The following is a 23240-nucleotide window of genomic DNA, read 5'->3' on the forward strand; positions in this document are numbered from 1 at the left end:
TGCTAAAGGGTTCAGTAAGGGAGCTTTCTGGTTTAAAAAAGAAAAAAGAAAAAAGAAAAAAAATTGTCTCATTTTTCAGTTTGTTTTTTATTTAAAAAAATAAATAAAAACATAAAAACTGCTTTTATTGCTCTACCTGGGTTCACTGAAAAGCTTCCACTACTGTTCCCAGGGTTTGTTATGGTCTGCAGTGCTGATGTCACATCAACAGCGCTCCAGCTAATCAATGAGCTCAGCAGCCCTGAGCTGCTCGTACCATCAACTAAAGGCCACTTTACACACTGCGATATCGGTACCAATATCGCTAGCGTGGGTACCCGCCCCCATCGGTTGTGCGACATGGGCAAATCGCTGCCCGTGGCGCACAACATCGCCCAGACCCGTCACACTACTTACCTGCCTAGCGACGTCGCTGTGACCGGTGATCCACCTCCTTTCTAAGGGGGCGGTCCGTGCGGCGTCACAGCGACGTCACTAAGCGGCCGTCCAATAGAAGCGGAGGGGCGGAGATGAGTGGGATGTAACATCACGCCCACCTCCTTCCTTCCTCATTGCGGCCGGCCGCAGGTAAGGTGAGGTTCCTCGTTCCTGCGGTGTCACACATAGCGATGTGTGCTGCCGCAGGAGCGACGAACTACTTTGTACACCGAGCAGCAGCGATATTCGAGAATAGGGGGGGGCGTATCACCGATGAGCGATTTTGACTTTTTGCGACGATTCAAAATCGCTCATAGGTGTCACATGCAAGACATCGCTAAAGCGACCGGATGTGCGTCACAAATTCCGTGACCCCAAAGAGAGAGATGAGCGATGTCGCAGCGTGTAAAGTGGCCTTAACTCGTGATTGGCTGCAGCATTGTCAGCGTGACGTCAGTGCTCGACAGACGTCAAAAGTAATGGCGGAAACTCAAGTATTGGACCAGGGTAGGGTGAGGAAAGTATAGGGGTTTTTTTTAAACCACAGCAGGGACAAAGGGCTTTTCCCAAAACCTCTTTGAAGGGGCTTTCCAGTTTTGCTTTTCTTAAGCTGTGTAACTTTGTATTATATTATGCATCCCTATTCCTTACAATTTTCAGGTTCAAGTGAGGACATGATCTGCTGACAGACGCGCTCCACATTAAGGCTGAAGTCGCACATACCAAACACAGGAGGACACTTCTCACTCTTGTACGCTCTCTTGGCTTTTACAGCAGAAATGTCATACTCATCAGTGCTCGCTGGAACCTTTGCAAGGCTGAGTTCACACAGAGCGATCGTGCATCCCGAGGCCACTTACCACGTGGCAAAACAACAGGTTTTTGCGATTCTGTTAGTGATGATACTTATCTCAAAGCTGCAACATAATGTTTACCACGTTTCACTTGTAAATGTGCACCCCATAAACATTGTAAAGCCCCCCCAATTCATGATAAGCACATAGGGATTCCAAGAAGAGGGTCCCTTTATGATGTTATACGCCATCACTATGTAGGAGGACACTTAAGGAAGTATAAACAGTGGAGTGGCTAATAAGAGACCATGTAGGAGTCATCTATGCTGGAAATAAGGCTATAGAGCTATATGTGAAATAAACAGTGTGAGAAAACATACAGGGCAATGGAGCAGCTCAAAGAATAAATCTATACATATATATACACCTTGTTTAGCTTCAAGTTCCTCCGGCGTGAGCTGCGGTCTCTTCTCCTCCACTGCAGCGCTCCCAGCATTAACCAGCTGGCTGCCAGTAGCAGTGCCACTGGCCTTGCCTTGCTGGCCATCTTTGCTTTCTCCAGTCTCCCCCTCCTCCTCACTGTCATCATCTAATCTTACTCGGTTTTTCTCAAGGGGCAGAAGGTCTGTTTCTTTCACCTTTATTGCAAAGCTTATTGGGGCAAAGGAAACTGAAAATACAAATGTAAAAAATCATTAAGGTGTGAGATTACTAACACAGGAAAGAGAAATAAGCAAAACAAAACAACATAATCCAAATAGATAAGTAGCAAATCTGGTCACACGCATTGCCTAAACTAGTAAACGCTTACAGCTAGAAAGGCTACCGCAGATCAGTGCTTCAGAGGGCAACCCAAAGTCACAATTGGGACTAATCAGTATCTCTAGGTTACTACATTATTAGACTTTGCAGCAGATTTTTATAGCCTGGGGGTATGCAGCAAAGCTCTACATTTAAAGGGAATCTGTCACCAGGTTTTTGCCACCTATTCTAAGAGCAGCATAATGTAGGGGTAGAGATCCTGATTCCAGCGATGTTTCACTTACTGTTCTGCTTAGTGTAGTTTTTATAAAATCACTGTTTAATCAGCAGTAGATCATCATTCGAGGACTACTTGGTGTGCTGCCAGGTAGTCCAGCATATGCATGAGCTCTGTATAACTGCTAGATCTGCAGCAGAGAAAACATTGATGTTATCAAAATGTCATCAAACAGCTCAGTAAGTGACATCAATGGAATCAGGGTCTCTGTCTCTACATTATGCTGCTCTCAGATGGGTGGAGCAAAAACCTGGTGACAGCTTCCCTTTAAAACATACCATTTAGTCTGCCTCCAGCTGCCACTAGAGAGAACTTACAGCATCTAGTGTTATTGAGTTTAACGAAAACCAGACTGCAGGATTTTGAAATGTAAAGACATGGTTGTAATATAGATTACATTGATACAGTCAATGAAGGAATCCCCTTTATTGTTCTCTAATCACCATTTGAAGTTTTCTACTAATGAGATTTTGGTGCACAGGGGCTGGTCTGTACACTGGGTCTGCTCCTCCCGGTCTGTGATTCCCCGGCCCCTCCGCCTGCCTCCAGTCATTGAGTCACAGGTCAGTATTGCGATTTCAAACAGAGGAGGCAGGTCATTCACAGACCGGAGGCAGGCAGAAGGGCCAAGGAATCACAGACAGGGAGGAAAAGACCCAGTGTACAGTTAGGCCCCTGTACACCAAAATCTAATTAGCAGAAAACTTCAAATGGTAATAAGAAAAACAACAAAGGGGATTTCTTTATCAAAGGCATTAATGTAATCAGTATTGCAGTCATATCTTTACATTACAAAATAATGACAGGTTCTCTTTAAAAGAAGTTGTCTGCTACTGGACCACCCTTCTTAAAGGGAATATGTAATGTAAAAAAAAAATGAAAATTATAAACATGCAAGCTACAGGTTTAAAACATGCAAGCTATAGGTTTAATCTGCAGGTCAATAGTGTTATGAAGCCATTGAGTTGCTATACTGAAAACCAGGCTACTGAGAAAAAATTCTTCCTCCCAGAATCCACTGGCTTTCAGTCACAGGTGCAGCTTCAGGTCACTGCTCAGTGCATAGTGAACAACACCTGTAACAACGCCTCCGCCGCTGACTGACAGCCTACTCTGTACAGATACATGGTGACTGAGGCTGCAGGGAGGAATAAAGTGCATTTCCTTCTGGTAGCTGGGCATTAAATGTAGCGGCCCACATCTTTAAAAGCTATAAACTTGCAGATTAACCCCATAGTTTATTTTTATTTTTTTTTTTCATGACATTTTACTGTTAAAGGGAATCTGACAGGTGATTTTGCAGTACAATACTAATGTGGTCTCAGAGTAAGGACTAGTTTTTTGTCCGAAATGCGTCCACCTTACACACCTTGTGATGCGTTCTTCATCATGATGGAGAATTTTATGCTTTTATTAAGTTTGGAATAAAGGAAGAAGGGAATTTTGTTTACTTACCGTAAATTCCTTTTCTTCTAGCTCTAATTGGGAGACCCAGACAATTGGTGTATAGGCTATGCCTCCGGAGGCCGCACAAAGTATTACACTCAAAAGTGTTAAGCCCCTCCCCTTCTGCTTATACACCCCCCGTGCTCCCACGGGCTCCTCAGTTTTGGTGCAAAAGCAAGAAGGAGGAAAAAGAATTAAAAACTGGTTTAAAGTAACTTCAATCCGAAGGAATATCGGAGAACTGAAACCATTCAACATGAACAACATGTGTACACAAAAAAACAGGGGCGGGTGCTGGGTCTCCCAATTAGAGCTAGAAGAAAAGGAATTTACGGTAAGTAAACAAAATTCCCTTCTTCTTTGTCGCTCTATTGGGAGACCCAGACAATTGGGACGTCCAAAAGCAGTCCCTGGGTGGGTAAAATAATACCTCGTAAGAGAGCCGTAAAACGGCCCTTTCCAACAGGTGGGCAACCGCCGCCTGAAGGACTCGTCTACCTAGGCTGGCATCCGCCGAAGCATAGGTATGCACCTGATAGTGCTTCGTGAAAGTGTGCAGGCTCGACCAGATAGCCGCCTGACACACCTGCTGAGCCGTAGCCTGGTGCCTCAAAGCCCAGGACGCGCCCACGGCTCTGGTAGAATGGGCCTTCAGCCCTGAGGGAACCGGAAGCCCAGCCGAACGGTAAGCTTCGATAATTGGCTCCTTGATCCACCGAGCCAGGGTTGATTTGGAAGCCTGTGACCCTTTACGCTGGCCAGCGACAAGGACAAAGAGTGCATCCGAGCGGCGCAGGGGCGCCGTACGAGAAATGTAGAGTGAGTGCTCTCACCAAATCTAACAAGTGCAAATCCTTTTCACATTGGTGAACTGGATGAGGATAAAAAGAAGGTAAGGAAATATCCTGATTGAGATGAAAGGGGGATACCACCTTAGGGAGAAATTCCGGAACCGGACGTAGAACCACCTTGTCCTGGTGTAACACCAGGAAAGGGGCTTGGCACGACAACGCTGCTAGCTCAGACACTCTCCGAAGAGAAGTGACTGCTACTAGAAAAACCACTTTCTGCGAAAGTCGTGAGAGGGAAATATCTCTCATTGGCTCGAATGGTGGTTTCTGAAGAACCATCAGCACCCTGTTTAGATCCCAGGGTTCTAACGGCCGCTTGTAAGGTGGAACTATGTGACAAACCCCCTGCAGGAACGTGCGTACCTGTGGAAGTCTGGCTAGGCGCTTCTGGAAAAACACAGAGCGCTGAGACTTGTCCCTTAAGGGAGCCGAGCGACAAACCCTTTTCCAGTCCAGATTGAAGGAAGGACAGAAAAGTAGGTAATGCAAATGGCCAGGGAGAAAAACCCTGAGCAGAGCACCACGACAGAAAAATTTTCCACGTCCTGTGATAGATCTTGGCGGACGTTGGTTTCCTAGCCTGTCTCATAGTGGCAATGACGTCTTGAGATAACCCTGAAGACGCTAGGATCCAGGACTCAATGGCCACACAGTCAGGTTGAGGGCCGCAGAATTCAGATGGAAAAACGGCCCTTGAGATAGCAAGTCTGTTCGGTCTGGTAGTGCCCACGGTTGGCCGACCGTGAGATGCCACAGATCCGGGTACCACGACCTCCTCGGCCAGTCTGGAGCGACGAGGATGGCGCGGCAGCAGTCGGCCCTGATCTTGCGTAACACTCTGGGCAACAGTGCCAGCGGAGGAAACACATAAGGGAGCTGAAACTGCGACCAATCCTGAACTAAGGCGTCTGCCGCCATAGCTCTGGGATCTTGAGACCGTGCCATGAACATTGGTACCTTTTTGTTGTGCCGGGACGCCATGAGGTCGACGTCCGGCACCCCCCAGTGGCAACAGATCTCCTGAAACACGTCCGGGCGAAAGGACCATTCCGCTGCGTCCATGCCCTGGCGACTGAGATAATCTGCTTCCCAGTTTTCCACGCCTGGGATGTGAACTGCGGATATGGTGGAGGCCGTGGCTTCCACCCACATCAAAATCCGCCGGACTTCCTGGAAGGCTTGCCGGCTGCGTGTGCCGCCTTGGTGGTTGATGTATGCCACCGCTGTGGAATTGTCCGACTGAATTCGGATCTGCTTGCCTTCCAGCCACTGCTGGAACGCTTTCAGGGCAAGATACACTGCCCGTATTTCCAGAACATTGATCTGAAGCGAGGACTCTTGCTGGGTCCACGTACCCTGAGCCCTGTGGTGGAGAAAAACCGCTCCCCACCCTGACAGACTCGCGTCCGTCGTGACTACTTCCCAGGATGGGGGTAGGAAGGATTTCCCCTTCGATAATGAAGTGGGAAGAAGCCACCACCGAAGGGAAGCTTTGGTCGCCTGAGAGAGGGAGACGGTCCTGTCGAGGGACGTCGGCTTCCTGTCCCATTTGCGTAGGATGTCCCATTGAAGGGGACGCAGGTGAAACTGCGCGAAAGGGACTGCCTCCATTGCTGCCACCATCTTCCCCAGGAAGTGCATGAGGCGCCTCAAGGGGTGTGACTGGCCTTGAAGGAGAGATTGTACCCCTTTCTATAGTGACTGCTGCTTGATCAGCGGAAGCTTCACTATCGCTGAGAGGGTATGAAACTCCATGCCAAGATACGTCAGTGATTGGGCCGGTGTCAGATTTGACTTTGGAAAATTGATGATCCACCCGAAACCCTGGAGAGTCTCCAGGGTAGCGTCGAGGCTGCGTTGGCATGCCTCTTGAGAGGTGCCTTGATTAGCAGATCGTCCAAGTACGGGATCACCGAGTAACCCTGCGAATGTAGGAGCGCTACTACAGTAGCCATAACCTTGGTAAAAACCCGTGGGGCTGTTGCCAGGCCGAACGGCAGTGCCACGAATTGCAGCTGTTCGTTTCCTATGGCGAAGCGCAAGAAGCGCTGGTGTTCTGGAGCAAACGGTACGTGGAGATAAGCATCTTTGATATCGATCGATGCAAGGAAATCTCCTTGGGACATTGAGGCGATGACGGAGCGGAGGGATTCCATCCTGAACCGTCTGGCTTTTACGTGTTTGTTGAGCAGTTTCAGGTCCAGGACCGGGCGGAAAGACCCGTCCTTCTTTGGGACCACAAACAAGTTGGAGTAAAAACCGTGGCTCTGTTGCTGGAGAGGAACAGGGATCACCACTCCTTCTGCCTTCAGAGTGCGCAGCGCCTGCAGAAGAGCCTCGGCTCGCTCGGGAGGCGGGGATGACCTGAAGAATCGAGTCGGGGGACGAGAGGTGAACTCTATCTTGTAACCGTGAGACAGAATGTCTCTCACCCAGCGGTCTTTTATTTGTGGCAGCCAGGTGTCGCAAAAGCAGGAGAGCCTGCCACCGACCGAGGATGCTGCTAGAGGAGGTCGAAAGTCATGAGGAAGCCGCTTTGTTAGCGGCGCCTCCGGTGGTCTTTTTAGGACGTGACTTAGACCGCCATGCATCAGAGTTCCTTTGTTCTTTCTGAGACCTTTTGGACGAGGAGAATTGGGACCTGCCCTCGCCCCGAAAGGACCGAAAACTCGACTGCCCTCTCCTCTGTTGGGGTATGCTCTGTTTGGGCTGGGGTAAGGATGTATCCTTTCCCTTGGATTGTTTGATGATTTCATCCAAACGCTCGCCAAACAGCCTGTCGCCAGAAATTGGCAAACTGGTTAAGCGCTTTTTGGAAGCAGAATCTGCCTTCCATTCCCGTAGCCACAAGGCCCTGCGGAGTACCACCGAATTGGCGGCCGCAACCGCCGTACGGCTCGCAGAGTCCAGGACAGCATTAATAGCGTAAGACGCAAATGCCGAGGTCTGGGTGGTAATGGATGCCACTTGTGGCGCGGACGTGCATGTGGCTGCTTCAATTTGCGCTTGACCTGCTGAGATAGCTTGTAGCGCCCATACGGCTGCGAATGCTGGGGCAAAAGAAGCTCCGATAGCTTCATAGATGGATTTCAACCAGAGCTCCATCTGCCTGTCAGTGGCATCTTTGAGCGAGGCCCCATCTTCCACTGCAAGTATGGATCTAGCCGCCAGTCTGGAGATTGGAGGATCCACTTTGGGACACTGAGTCCAACCTTTAATCACGTCAGGGGGAAAAGGATAACGTGTATCCTTAAGGCGCTTAGAAAAAACGCTTATCTGGACAAGCATGGTGATTCTGGACTGCCTCTCTGAAATCAGAGTGGTCTAGAAACATACTCGGTGTACGCTTGGGGAACCTGAAACGGAATTTCTCCTGCTGAGAAACTGACTCCTCCGCCGGAGGAGTTGAGGGAGAAATATCCAGCATTTGATTGATGGACGCAATAAGATCGTTCACTATGGCGTCCCCGTCTGGAGTATTAAGATTGAGAGCGCCCTCAGGATCAGAATCCTGATCAGCTGTCTCCGCATCATCAACCAGAGATTCCCCCCGCTGAGACCCTGAACAATATGATGTCGAGGGAAATTCTAAGCGAGCCCGCTTAGTCGGTCTGGGACTGGGGTCTAAGTCAGAACCCTCAGCCTGGGATGTATGAGATACCCCGGGAGGACATTGTTGGTCCAACTGAGGGGGGCCAGGGAACAATGATTCAACAGAGTCCCTTTGCTGAGATACCGGCCTGGACTGCAAGGCTTCTAGTATCTTAGCCATAGTCTCAGAGAGTTTTGCAAACTCAGTCCCCGTCACCTGGACAGTGTCAGCAGGTGGCTCCCCCTGGGCCCCTCTTAGCAGAGGCTCTGGCTGAAGAAGTGCCACAGGGGCCGAACATTGCACACAATGAGGGTCAGTGGAACCTGCCGGCAGCTGGGTCGTACAAGCGGCGCAGGCAGCATAATAAGCCTGTGTTTTGGCACCCCTGCCTTTGTGGGCGCCATGCTATTGTTTTCCCTGAGTAACACAATAGGGTATATATAGCCAGAATGAACTGTGCTCATACAGTGAAAGAGTATACTATAAACAAATAATGTATCAATACACTACAGCACCATGGGGCTAGCACCAACAGGTGCTGCTTACCACCCGCTTTAAAGCGGTTGTGAGGCCACCAGAGACCGTGTCTGGGTCTCCCAGGGTTTGTCCCTCTCTGCAGCGTCGGAGGAGCTGACAGGAATGGCTGCGGCGTCCTGACGAGAGGAGGGAGCCGTGGGCGTGGCCGAGAAAGTGCGGGAACTGGTGCTCACACTGTGCACAGTGAGGGGAGTGGAGTATGGAAATCATACTCCAGCCCTCAGTGCTGCTCGTTCCGTGCAGCGTCCCGCCCTTCCCCTGCCTGTCAGGGCTGGGGGCGGGAGAAAAGGAAACTAGGCCGCAAGAAAGCCGGGGACTCGAGTATAAGCGTGGCCGCCGTAAAAGCGCGGCCGGCGCCGAAGTCCCCGGCGAACTACAAGTCCCAGCCGCACCGCAGTTTCCCATGGCAGCGGCGGTTAGCGCGGTAGCCCCTACATATAAACACACTCAGCGACGCTGAGTGTGTAATGGCACAGTTTAACCCGGTCAGCGCCGCGGTCCCCGGTGCACTAGCACACCCAGCAAAGCTGAGGTGTTGTCGTGCGCGGTCCCCACAGGGATACAGAGTACCTTCAAGTAGCAGGGCCATGTCCCTGAACGGTACCCGGCTCCTATCCAGCAGGCTCCACAGGAGTTGTGGATGAAGCACGGTCTCAGTGCCTGGAGACCGATAGGATCCCACTTCGCCCAGAGCCCTGAGGGGGATGGGGAAGGAAAACAGCATGTGGGCTCCAGCCTCCGTACCCGCAATGGATACCTCAACCTTAACAACACCGCCGACAAGAGTGGGGTGAGAAGGGAGCATGCTGGGGGCCCTATATGGGCCCACTTTTCTTCCATCCGACCTGGTCAGCAGCTGCTGCTGACCAATCTGTGGAGCTATGTGTGCAGGTCTGCCTCCTTCGCACAAAGCAAAAAAACTGAGGAGCCCGTGGGAGCACGGGGGGTGTATAGGCAGAAGGGGAGGGGCTTAACACTTTTGAGTGTAATACTTTGTGCGGCCTCCGGAGGCATAGCCTATACACCAATTGTCTGGGTCTCCCAATAGAGCGACAAAGAAAATTGATTTTTAACCAATCTACTGATCTGGATGCTGGATAATTTTCTACACTACATCCTGCTTCAGAGGGATCCTGCTTTCTTTTCCGTGCACCGATCAAACATTTAGCCGTCTCTATTGGGTGAGCTGGACTTTTTCTATATACTGTAATGTTGGCGTTAAGTAGGGCTTAAGGAGACTTTTTAGGATCATTAACTTATGGTTATAGCTTCTCCTGTTATCTTGGAGCAAGCACCATGGAATTCAGTGTCTAGTAGTCAAGTGTATGTAAATATAATTTGCATATTCACTGCTTCCTTCTCCCACCTCTCAGTGCATTCACTATTGGGGGGAGCGGGGTATGGGTGGGGGCAGCAGTGCAAATTCAGTTCAGATTTACTATCACTGAGAGGTGGCAGCAGTGAATATGCAGTTTGTATTTACATATGCTTGACTAGTTACTAAGGGTACAGTCACACTTTAGCGACGCTCCAGTGATCCCACCAGCGATCTGACCTGGTCAGGATCGCTGGTGCATCGCTACATGGTCGCTGGTGAGCTGTCAATCAGGCAGATCACCAGCGACCAGTGACCAGCCCCCAGCGACGCGTGGAAGCGATGCTGTGCTTGGTAACTAAGGTAAATATCGGGTAACCAAGTGCTTGGTTACCCGATATTTACTTTGGTTACCAGCGCACACCGCTTAGCGCTGGCTCCCTGCACTCCTAGCCAGAGTACACATCAGGTTAATAAGCAAACAGCTTTGCTTATTTACCCGATGTGTACTCCGGCTACGTGTGCAGGGAGCCGGCACTGGCAGCGTGAGAGCGGCAGAATCTAGTAACCAAGGTAAATATCGGGTAACCAAGCAAAGGGCTTCCCTTAGTTACCCGATATTTACCTTAGTTAGAGCTTACCGCAGGCTGCCAGACGCCGGCTCCTGCTCCCTGCACATTCAGATCGTTGCTCTCTCGCTGTCACACACAGCGATGTGTACTTCACAGCGGGAGAGCAACGTCCAAAAAAATTAACCAGCACTGTGTGTAACGAGCAGCGATCTCACAGCAGGGGCCAGATCGCTGCTCAGTGTCACACACAGCGAGATCGCTAATGAGGTCACAAAAAACGTGACTCAGCAGCGATCTCGCTATGTGAGAAGTACCCCTAAGTCACACTGAATCCTACAAAGCTTAAAACAAGATAATCACAGCTATACAAGTTAATGATCCTGAAAAGTCTCCTTAAGCCCCATTTAAAGTTAACATTAGTATTGTACTAGTAAATCCCCTGACAGATTCCCTTTAAAGTGCCAAAGTGCTCTAAGTATTTTAAATAAATTAACCGCCAGTGATTGGCTTCAATCTTTCAGTATTCAGTTGGAGCGGACATCAATTTGCTGCAGAAGTCACGTCACAATGTTTGGAGAGAATACTGATATTGTAGGAGGGCCGCCAATCTGGGCATCGAGTACTTATTTTTATTTCCTATGGTTTCATTTTATGTACCCACTATTAGACAACCCCTTATTGACAGCTAAAGTAGCCCACATAAAATAAAAATATAAAACCAGCATACAGCAAGCCGCTGTTCTCCAGAGGCAACCAGAGTCAGAAAGTGCAGTCAGCCAAAGTCTAATGTAAAGGCTGTTGTTGGCCCATCTACATTCTAGTCCCACTTTGTTATATTACTTATGTAGATTTTCAAATTTGGTTAGAGAAAGAATATCCTTAGGCTTCTAAATACTAACGTACACTTATAAAAGGGAGGAGAAATGAGGCTGTCACATCATGAGACAACTTGTGAACTTACTTTTCATGAGCTTCCCATCATTGGCAGGCTTATTGCCACCTCCGTCAGTTGTGGCATCAGTGGCACCAGTTTCGCCTCCATCGTCTGCTGCTGGGTCACTTATTATATTGCCATCGGCGGACTGTACAGATGGACAGCTAGCTTCAGAGATCGAAGAAGGCTGAATTAAAAGAAGAAAAAAAAATAGTGAGCTAGCAAAAGGCTAAATCATTTCTTCTATATACTCAGCCAAGCGTTTGTGTGTTTTTAATGGGGTAGGGAAGTAAGCTGCAACCAGACTCCACCGGTAGCGGGTTATCTAGCTGGAGGACAAAAAAGCGTCGATCGTCTGAATTCAAACTGGACGATCCTTCTCTCCAAGCCATTACTTGTCAGTAGGCCCCATACACATCAGATGGTTGGCCGATTACACCCAAAATCTGCAGGTTCATCTGAATTCAATATATTTGAGGGTCTTAACCGAGGTAGAGAAATAAAATTGTGATCTCCATTTGGGACATAGAATGATGATCTCTGTACCCGTGCTTTGGAATTTAACTGCAATATACAGTCAAAGGCAATACATTTTTATACAATTTCTTGCCCAACAGGAGGGTGATCAATGACTGGAGTTTAATATAATTTCTTTTATAGGATTTAACAATTATTGTTTGCGTTAATTTGGTAGCTAACCAGAAAATCCTGAGAGATTCACACGTTATTGCCATACAAGTCTGGTAACAGCTGTACAAACAGTCATTATGCAGTCACATCCAAAGTGCCCTTCGCAGTCCTTCAAACTGACCATACACGATCAATGATATTGGCGGAGGACGATCGCTCTTTCTGGGAACGTTCCTTGAAAGACTGAGTGTTAGACACAGTGTATGGCCATTTTAATAACTTAAAAAGGTTTTTCAAAAAAGCTGAGACTCTGATGCCAGGGAGAGTAATGAAAGGGAGACGAACAATTACATTCTAATTGAAGCTTTAAACTTTATCAGAAAGGAAAAGAACAAAGGAAAAAAATAGAACTTTAAATGCTTTTCAAAACCCTTAATAACTTCAGACTAGCCATAGCGGAAAATAGGCTTCCTCTTGACCAGTTTCAGACAAAGGACTCAGCGGTATAACCGAACTTCTGAGAACAGAACAAATGCCTATGTTCAGAAGCCACTGTACTGGAAAAAAGGAATCTGCCTTGTGAAAAATGTCTGCCAGCTACACAAAGGGATCGTCAGGTACGCCATCGCTCTGCATACACTTAGATCTGCAGCCGGCACTATTCCAGGGGGAATCTAGACATGACATTAACAAGACGTGCTCTTCCGCAGCAGGATATCCTAGCATCTCAAGGTAAAAAGCAAACGTCTGTGATTGCAGGCTTTCCCGTGTGCGGAGAGGTCTCACCAACTTACAATTTACCTTGTTGAACCATGTTCAGGGGGTTGTAAACATAAGGGGCTCATTTTTTGTAACTTAAATGCATGTATTTGGGGTTAAAAATCGTTTTGTTCAATTGGGTTTCATTAAAGATTTTGCACCACTTGCCTTTGATGCTGAACTGTTTATTACTGGTTGCAGAATGAGTTAACTGATAATCGTTCAGTCAGCCTGCTTTGATGGACTAGCTATTCTGATGCAGTAAGGGGCACTTTGCACAATACGACATCGCTAGCCGATGCTGCGATGCCGAGCGCGATAGTCCCCGCCCCCGTCGCAGCTGCAATATCATGGCGATAGCTGGCGTAGCGAACATTATCTCTACGGCAGCTTCACATGCACTCACCTGCCCTGCCACGTCACTCTGGCCGGTGAACCACCTCCTTATTAAGGGGGCGGGTCATGCGGCGTCATACGGCAGGCGGCCAATAGAAACGGAGGGGCGGAGATGAGCGGGACGTAAACATCCCGCCCACCTCCGTCCTTCCGCATAGCCGGCGTGAGCCGCAGGACGCAGGTAGGGAGATGTTCCTCGCTCCTGCGGCTTCACACACAGCGATGTGTGCTGCCACAGGAACGAGGAACAACATCGTAACATCGGTCCTTCCGAAATTATGTAAATGACCGACGCTACACCGATGATACGATTAACGAACGCAAAAGTGTCGTAATCGTATCATAATGGATTTACACACCACGATGTCGACAGCGACGCCGGATGTGTGTCACTTTCGATTTGACCCCACCGACATCGCACCTGCGATGTCGTAGTGTGCAAAGGGCCCCTAAAGGGTATGGTGGTATATTGGAGTTATATTCCTCCTAGCATGTGCCTTTTGCACTGGTGAGCTGCTGGGAAAAAGTCAATCCCTGGTCTGGATCTTCTCTGCTAGTTCAGGTTTTGAGGCAACGCCTGATGGCCACAGGTGCATGATTAGCTCAGCATAAATAGGCAGCCAGAACTTCTCAGTGTGTGTGTGGTTGGGCTGGAAAACTGAAGCAGTCTGTGTTATATATATATTTATAATAATAAATAATGTTGTGAGGGGAATAAAAACCTGTCACGGGGTCCTTTTCCCATATCACATGATCAACAGAGCGAGAGATGGCGGTACAATTCAAAGAGCATTTATTCCAAGCAAAACAAAACTGTCCATAACAATCCATAAAACAGAGGGTAAAAATAGTCCAGTAACACAAATATAGTCCGGTAAGCGATAAACAAATGTCCCTGTCTCTCTGAGAAGCCACAGCTTTCCTCAGAGGTTCAATCTTCTTTCTTAAAGTTCTCCACGCAGACTGAAATCTCCCAGGTAGTCCACAGTAGGTGGACTCTAGGCCCACCTCCCCCCACACCCAGGGACGGAAGTGCCTCGAGAGGCTATACCTTGGCACTATAGGGGGTGATTACTTCCAAACAATAGAAATGTACACAGAAGCAGTACAAATAAGACAGTGAACCAAGCTTGAAATAGGAATCTGTACAGCAAGATACACCTGCCCCCATATCCCATCATCACAAAACCCATAACTGAATGGACTGGTAAGTCCCGGACTTTTAGCGGTGCTGTATGCCAAGCTGCTCTTTTCCTTTGTATCCTTGCTCTGAAGTAAGACCGTACACATGTTTTTGTCAAGTGTGAATAAAACACTGACCTTTTTGGACTGTAAACCAGTGTGTGCCTCTTTACTGCGTCCCAGCCAAAGCCTACCAGAGCTGAATCCCTACACTATATATAACTTAAGACTTGCGCACACGCTGTCAGTCAGTGCCAGGGGCTGTTAGAGCCACTGTTCACTATACCAGGATAGCAAATACTGAACGCCAAACGCTACCGGGAGGAATAACCTGCAGATTAACCCCATATTTGCAGGATATTAGTGGTTTTTTTTACAACAGGTTCCCTTTAGTGCGTTTTTCAAATCTGCAATATGTCAAGTCTAGGAGTTTTTGATCCATTGAAAAAAAGCATTGTTCGCTGTGTTTTTCCTGCCAAGAGACGCATTTTTAGTGCTGAAAAATGTGATGCAAATACTCAATGCGCACACAAATATCTAGTGACGAAATTTCTATTAAAAAAAAGGGGGAAAATAAAAAAAAGCACAGTGAGCACAAGTATTTTTTTCTATAACTCTAATCCACTTCTTTGGACCTGGAATAGTGATAATATGCAGCGTCAAAAACTCACTGGAAGCTTAGCCTGATCTCTGTGCTCAGCCTGATCTCTGTGCTCAGCCACTACTAATGTGACCTTCTGCACATTTTTACAGCATCAGCCAGGATTTGGCCCAGAAGCGGATATCTAGCATGTCAGATCGAGTCGTGGTAGTCTTAAAAATAGGGGGCAACACTGTAAATGTGGAGTGTTTGCATAAACCCGATTAGGCAATAAAAGTTTAAAAACGTAAAGAACTGGGGGACACAAGCGCAATAGGGCGTTATCTAGACAGTGTGAAATAGTGCTCACCTGGTGTTGTAAGAAAGCACAATACATTATAGGCCCTAGATATAAATTCAGCTGCTGCTGCTGCTCCCCAGGTCCAATATAGGAATTGGTTGTAGATATGGAATAAAGATATCCCATAAATCCAGGGTATAATGAATGATAACAGGTTTTATTCTTAAATTGTTTCTAAGTATTTATAACTTCATGTGGCTTCTCCTTTGCCACCATTCACTATACCCTGGATTCTTTGGACATCTTTTATTCCATATTGGCCAGCCACACAGCACACTCGCATCTCCTAGAGAACCAACCAGCAGGGTTTTCATGTATGAAGTAAAGCCAGTGCTATACTGGCACTATGATGCTGAATGTAAGCATAACTTTTATTCTGAGCTTGGATGTTTTATATCAGAAATATGTGCAAGTAAAGTTCCAGCAATGCACTGATATTTGATTGACAGGTGCAAGAGGGAGAGAATATATGTGGGTCGGGTTTTTGCATCTACTCCTGCCCAGTCTACTGCCTGGTCTTGGTAGATGCTAGACTGTATGGGCTCCTTCTAGGTATGACTAATTTCTGTCACATGATAGGAGTGTATTTGAAATGCAGCCCATACAGTCTAGCATCTACCAAGCCAGATAGGCAGCCAGGGGTGGGAATAGATAGCAAATCCCAACCCACATATTCCTTTCCTGTTGCACCTATCAATCAAATAGCAGTGCACTGATGGAACTTTACTTGCACACATTTCTGAAATAAAAGATCGAATCTCTGAACAAAAGCTATACTTACATTCAGCATCCTAGCGCCAACATAGTACTGGCTTTACTTTAAACATGAAAATCCTGCTTGTTGGTTCTCTTTAAGAAGCATGCATAGTTTTTTTTTAATTGAGTGTATAAGTGCAACTAGTATAGTGTGGGTGTATTACTATACTCACGTACCGCTGCGTTCAATTGTGACTAGCCGGCTCACTATGCTCTGTGTGAGAGCTGGAAGTCTTTTTCATAGTGAAGAAGGGAATTTTGTTTACTTACCGTAAATTCCTTTTCTTCTAGCTCCAATTGGGAGACCCAGACAGTGGGTGTATAGCTACTGCCTCTGGAGGCCGCACAAAGAACTACACTTAAAAGTGTAAGGCCCCTCCCCTTCTGGCTATACACCCTCCCGTAGGAGTACGGATTCCTCAGTTTTAGTACCAAAGCAAGAAGGAGGAAAGCCAATAACAGTTTCAAAAACAAATTCAATCCGATAACAAGATCGGAGAACTTAAGAAACAACATGAACAACATGTGCACCCGAAAAACGAAACCCTAAGAACAAATAGGGCGGGTGCTGGGTCTCCCAATTGGAGCTAGAAGAAAAGGAATTTACGGTAAGTAAACAAAATTCCCTTCTTCTTTTTCGCTCCTAATTGGGAGACCCAGACAGTGGGACGTCCAAAAGCAGTCCCTGGGTGGGTAAAAAGATACCACATGAACGGGCTGTCAGACAGCCTCTTCCTACAGGTGGGCCACCGCCGCCTGAAGGACCTGTCTACCTAGGCTGGCATCTGCCGAAGCGTAGGTATGCACTTGATAGTGTTTGGTAAACGTGTGCAGACTCGACCAGGTAGCCGCCTGGCACACTTGCTGAGCCGTAGCCTGATGCCGCAATGCCCAGGACGCACCCACGGCTCTGGTAGAATGGGCCTTCAGTCCAGATGGAATCGGAAGCCCAGCAGAACGGTATGTGTGAAGAATTGGTTCCTTGATCCACCGCGCCAGGGTGGATTTGGAAGCTTGCGATCCCTTATGCTGACCAGCGACTAGGACAAAGAGCGCATCAGAACGGCGTAGAGACGCCGTGCGAGAAATGTAAATCCTGAGTGCTCTCACCAGGTCCAACAGATGTAAACCCTTTTCAAATTGGTGAACTGGATGCGGACACAAAGATGGCAAAGTGATATCCTGATTGAGATGAAAGGAAGAAACCACCTTGGGAGAAAACTCTGGAATTGGACGCAGTACTACCTTGTCTTGGTGAAACACCAGGAAGGGAGATTTGCAAGATAACGCCGCTAGCTCGGACACTCTTCGAAGAGACGTGACCGCCACAAGAAAAACTACCTTTTGTGAAAGCCGAGAAAGGGGAACCTCTTTCAAAGGCTCGAAAGGCGGCTTCTGGAGAGCAATGAGAACCTTGTTCAGATCCCAGGGTTCCAATGGCCGTCTGTAAGGAGGAACGATATGACAAACTCCTTGGAGAAACGTGCGTACTTTAGAAAGCCGTGCCAAGCGCTTCTGAAAGAATACGGATAGCGCGGAGACTTGACCCTTAAGCGAGCTAAGCGACAAACCTTTTTCCAACCCAGACTGCAGGAAGGAAAGAAAAATTGGCAATGCAAATGGCCAGGGAGAAAACCCTTGAGCCAAGCACCACGCTAAGAATATCTTCCACGTCCTGTGATAGATCTTAGCTGAGGATGGTTTTCTAGCCTGTCTCATTGTGGCAACAACTTCATGAGATAAACCTGAGGCCGCTAGGATCCAGGACTCAATGGCCACACAGTCAGGTTCAGGGCCGCAGAATTCAGATGGAAAAACGGCCCTTGAGACAGCAAATCTGGACGGTTTGGTAGTGTCCACGGTTGGCCTACCGTGAGATGCCACAGATCCGGGTACCACGACCTTCTTGGCCAATCTGGAGCGACGAGTATGGCTCGATGGCAGTCGGACTGGATTTTCCGGAGAACTCTGGGTAACAATGCTAGAGGTGGGAACACATAGGGGAGTCGGAATTGCGACCAATCCTGAACCAAGGCGTCTGCCGCCAGCGCTCGGTGATCGTGAGACCGTGCCATGAAAACTGGGACCTTGTTGTTGTGCCGTGACGCCATCAGATCGACGTCCGGCGTCCCCCAGCGGCAACAGATCTGCTGAAACACGTCAGGGTGAAGGGACCATTCTCCTGCGTCCATGCCCTGGCGACTGAGAAAGTCTGCTTCCCAGTTTTCCACGCCTGGGATGTGAACTGCGGATATGGTGGACGCTCTGCTTTCCACCCACGTCAAAATCCGCTGGACTTCTTGAAAAGCTTGGCGACTGCGTGTTCCCCCTTGGTGGTTGATGTACGCCACCGCCGTGGAATTGTCCGACTGAATCCGAATCTGCTTGCCTTCCAGCCATTGTTGGAAGGCTCGCAGGGCAAGATAGATTGCTCTGATTTCCAGAACATTGATCTGCAGGGTGGACTCTTCCTGAGTCCACGTCCCCTGAGCCCTGTGGTGGAGAAACACCGCTCCCCACCCTGATAGGCTCGCATCCGTCGTGACCACTGCCCAGGACGGGGGAAGGAACGACTTTCCCTGTGACAATGAGGTGGGGAGAAGCCACCAACGCAGAGAGTCCTTGGCAGTCTGAGAGAGGGAGACAGTCCTGTCGAGGGACGTCGATTTCCCATCCCATTGGCGTAGAATGTCCCATTGTAGAGGGCGCAGATGAAACTGCGCGAACGGGACTGCCTCCATTGCTGCTACCATCTTTCCTAGGAAATGCATGAGGCGCCTCAGTGAGTGCGACTGGCTCTGAAGGAGAGATTGCACTCCAGTCCGTAGCGAGCACTGCTTGTTCAGTGGAAGCCTCACTATCGCTGAGAGAGTATGAAACTCCATGCCAAGATAAGTCAGAGATTGGGTCGGGGTTAGATGAGACTTTGGAAAGTTGATAATCCACCCGAAACTCTGGAGAGTGTCTAGTGCCACCTTCAGACTGTGTTGGCATGCCTCTTGAGAGGGTGCCTTTATAAGCAGGTCGTCTAGATACGGGATGACCGAGTGACCCTGCGAGTGCAGAACAGCTACTACTGCTGCCATGACTTTGGTGAAGACCCGGGGGGCTGTTGCCAGACCGAAAGGTAACGCTACGAACTGTAGGTGTTCGTCGTGTATGACGAAGCGTAGGAAACGCTGATGCTCTGGTGCAATCGGCACGTGGAGATACGCATCTTTGATATCTATTGATGCTAGAAAATCTCCTTGAGACATTGAGGCTATGACGGAGCGTAGGGATTCCATCCGGAACCTCCTGACTTTTACGTGTCTGTTGAGCAACTTTAGATCCAGGACGGGTCGATACGATCCGTCCTTTTTTGGGACCACAAACAGATTGGAGTAAAAACCGTGACCTTGTTCCTGAAGAGGGACGGAGGTCACCACTCCTTCCGCCTTTAGAGCGGCCACCGCCTGCAACAGAGCATCGGCTCGGTCTGGTGGTGGAGAAGTTCTGAAGAAACGAGTTGGCGGACGAGAACTGAACTCTATCCTGTACCCGTGAGACAGAATATCCCTCACCCAACGGTCTTTGACGCGTGACAGCCAAATGTCGCCAAAGTGGGAAAGCCTCCCACCGACCGCGGGTGTGGGAATCGGAGACCGCAAGTCAGGAGGACGCCGTCTTGGCAACGGTTCCTCCGGCTGTCCTTTTTGGGCGTGACTGAGACCTCCAAGAATCTGAGCGTCTCTGGTCTTTTTGAGTCTTTTTTGACGAGGCGAATTGGGACCTGCCCGGTCCTCGAAAGGACCGATAACCAGACTGACCCTTCCTCTGTTGGGGTTTGTTTTGTCTGTGTTGCGGTAAGGATGAGTCCTTACCCTTGGAGTGTTTGATGATTTCATCCAAACGCTCTCCAAACAATCGGTCACGAGAAAAAGGCAAATTGGTTAAGCACTTCTTGGAATGAGAATCTGCTTTCCAATGTCTCAACCACAGGGCCCTACGCAAAACAACGGAGTTGGCTGACGCCACTGCCGTGCGGCTTGTAGCGTCAAGAACAGCATTAATCGCATACGACGCGAATGCCGCCATTTGCGAGGTCAATGGTGCTACCTGCGGGGCAAATGCACGTGTGACTGAGTCGACTCGCGCAAGCCCGGCTGAGATAGCTTGGAGTGCCCATACGGCCGCAAAAGAAGGCGCTAATGACGCTCCAATCGCTTCATAGATGGATTTCAGCCAGAGCTCCATCTGCCTGTCAGTGGCATCTTTAAGTGCCGCTCCATCTTCAACTGCAACCAAGGATCTAGCTGCAAGCCTGGAAATTGGAGGATCCACTTTTGGACACTGGGTCCAACCCTTGACCACCTCAGGGGGAAAAGGGTAGCGTGTATCTTTAAGCCGTTTAGGAAAACGCCTTTCAGGATAAGCGTGGGGTTTCTGGATTGCGTCTCTAAAGTCAGCGTGGTCCAGAAAAGTGCTTAATGTACGCTTAGGGTATCTGAAATGGATTCTCTCGTGCTGCGAAGCTGACTCCTCTACAAGAGGAGCTGGTGGGGAAATATTTAACATCTTATTGATGTTAAATATAAGATCATTAACTATGGCGTCACCATCTGGTGTATCTAGATTGAGAGCGGTCCCAGGATCAGAATCCTGATCAGTTACGTCCGCCTCATCACCCATAGATTCATCTCGCTGGGATCCTGACCATTGAGATGAATGTGAAGGCCCGTCATAGCGAGCCCGCTTAGGCTGCCCGGGGCCATCGTCCGAGTCAGAGTCTTCACCCTGAGGTGTAGATGCCCGTCCCGGAGCTTGGAGCTGAGGGGGACCAGGGGGCAATGATTGCACAGTGTCCGTGGCCTGAAGTACAGGCCTAGCTCGCAATGTGTCAAGAATTTGTGACATAGTGAGAGACATTCTGTCAGCAAAAGCTGCAAACTCAGTTCCTGTCACCTGGACAGCATTCACAGGTGGTACACCCTGGGTCACGTCCAGCAGAGGTCCCGACTGTGCAAGCGCCGCAGGGGCCGAGCACTGCACACAATGGGGGTCCGTGGAGCCTGCCGGTAGAAAAGTCCCACATGCGGTGCAGGAAGCAAATAATGTCTGTGCCTTGGCACCCTTGCGTTTTACGGACGACATGCTGCTGGCTCTCTGCAATGTGAGAGAGTCTATAGCCAAAGGGCGACCAGCGCTATGTAATACCAAGTATTTGTAGAAACAAAATACTAAGAATACTAATGGCACAAGAGGGGGTGAGCCCTGAGGGCTGCTTACCGCCCGCTGAATAGCGGGTAAGAGGCGCAGAATTCCTTGTCTGGGTCTCCCCGGCTCCCCTCTGCAGCTCAGCGTGTCAGCAGGAATGGCTGCCGGCGTCTGTGGAGAGGGGCGGTCCGTGGGAGTTCCCAAACAAAAGTGCGGGAAACAGTGTCCCCTCTGTGCCTATTGTGAGGGCTGGAGTATGTAAAAACGACTCCAGCCCTCAGCGCTGATGCACTGACCAGCGTCCCGCCCCTCTCCTGACTGCCAGGTCTGGGGGCGGGAACGAACGGAAGCAGGCCGCAAAAGCCGGGGACTCGAGTTATCAGCGCGGCCGCCGTAAAAGCGCGGGCCGCGCTGAAGTCCCCGGCGCACCACAAGTGCCAGCCGCGCCGCAATCCCAGCGGCCGGCGTGACCGTTCCCAGAAGTGGCCAGCGTCCCGCCCCTCTCCTGACTGGCAGGTCTGGGGGCGGGAACGAACGGAAGCAGGCCGCAAAAGCCGGGGACTCGAGTTATCAGCGCGGCCGCCGTAAAAGCGCGGGCCGCGCTGAAGTCCCCGGCGCACCACAAGTGCCAGCCGCGCCGCAGTCCCAGCGGCCGGCGTGACCGTTCCCAGAAGTGGCCAGCGTCCCGCCCCTCTCCTGACTGGCAGGTCTGGGGGCGGGAACGAACGGAAGCAGGCCGCAAAAGCCGGGGACTCGAGTTATCAGCGCGGCCGCCGTAAAAGCGCGGGCCGCGCTGAAGTCCCCGGCGCACCACAAGTGCCAGCCGCGCCGCAGTCCCAGCGGCCGGCGCGACCGATTCCTAGAAGTGTGCCTGCTTCAGCGAAGCTGAATGAGGCCATGGCACAAGCGCCGTAGCGCTGATGTCCCCCGGCGCACTACAACACCCAGCATGCTGCGGTGTGAGCGCCAAATGCACGGGGACACAGAGTACCTTGAGGAAGCAGGGCCATGTCCCTGATGTACTCCGCTCCATCCAGCATCTTCTCCAGGGGCTGTAGATGGAGCACGGTCTCAGTGCCTGGAGACCAGTAAATCCCACTTCACCCAGAGCCCTGTAAAAAGGGATGGGGAAGGAATCAGCATGTGGGCTCCTGCCGCCGTACCCGCAATGGGTACCTCAACCTTACAAACACCTCCGACATACAGTGGGGTGAGAAGGGAGCATGCTGGGAGCCCTGTATGGGCCCTCTTTTCTTCCATCCGACATAGTCAGCAGCTGCTGCTGACTAAAAACAATGGAGCTATGCGTGCGTGTCTGACCTCCTGCGCACAAAGCTAAAACTGAGGAATCCGTACTCCTACGGGAGGGTGTATAGCCAGAAGGGGAGGGGCCTTACACTTTTAAGTGTAGTTCTTTGTGCGGCCTCCAGAGGCAGTAGCTATACACCCACTGTCTGGGTCTCCCAATTAGGAGCGAAAAAGAAAGCCTCATTCTGACACTACTTAGGGTCACATTAGTAAATCCACTTCCAGGTCACAGAGCGCAGAGTGACCCAGAGTGTCAGCAGTGGGCCTATGTCACCAAGAAGCAAAGAACTGGACACCGGAGAGAGCAGCGGTAAGGGGAGAACATTAGCACACACTCACTATATTAGATACACACATTTAATAAAAAATAATTCTATATATTTAACACACACACACACAAAATCAAACACACACACACACACACACACTCTGCTTAATTTGTGTCAGTCTCAGAACTTTTGCGCTAATCTGTAGAGCCTCAGCCTTTCACACAGAAGGCAGGAAATACAAAGGCTAGAGTCAGCACCTTGCACTATATAAATGCATTGTCAATAAATTGCATTTTTAGGACAATA

The 23240-nt window shown here is 49.5% G+C and overlaps 1 protein-coding gene across 3 annotated transcripts in view; it reads right to left on the minus strand.

Annotated features, from left to right (window-relative positions):
- SFSWAP (splicing factor SWAP) overlaps positions 1–23240 on the minus strand; it is a 237666-nt gene that overhangs the window by 89392 nt on the left and 125034 nt on the right. For all 3 annotated transcript variants that reach the window (XM_075322143.1, XM_075322151.1, XM_075322159.1), the window contains 2 exons: positions 11525–11684; positions 1639–1881 (listed from right to left, as the gene is read on the minus strand). In XM_075322143.1, the coding sequence (XP_075178258.1) occupies positions 1639–1881; positions 11525–11684 (403 nt within the window). The remainder of the gene's footprint in view (positions 1–1638; positions 1882–11524; positions 11685–23240) is intronic.

Source organism: Anomaloglossus baeobatrachus, chromosome 1 (assembly GCF_048569485.1).
Source record: "Anomaloglossus baeobatrachus isolate aAnoBae1 chromosome 1, aAnoBae1.hap1, whole genome shotgun sequence".
NCBI lineage: Eukaryota > Metazoa > Chordata > Amphibia > Anura > Aromobatidae > Anomaloglossus > Anomaloglossus baeobatrachus.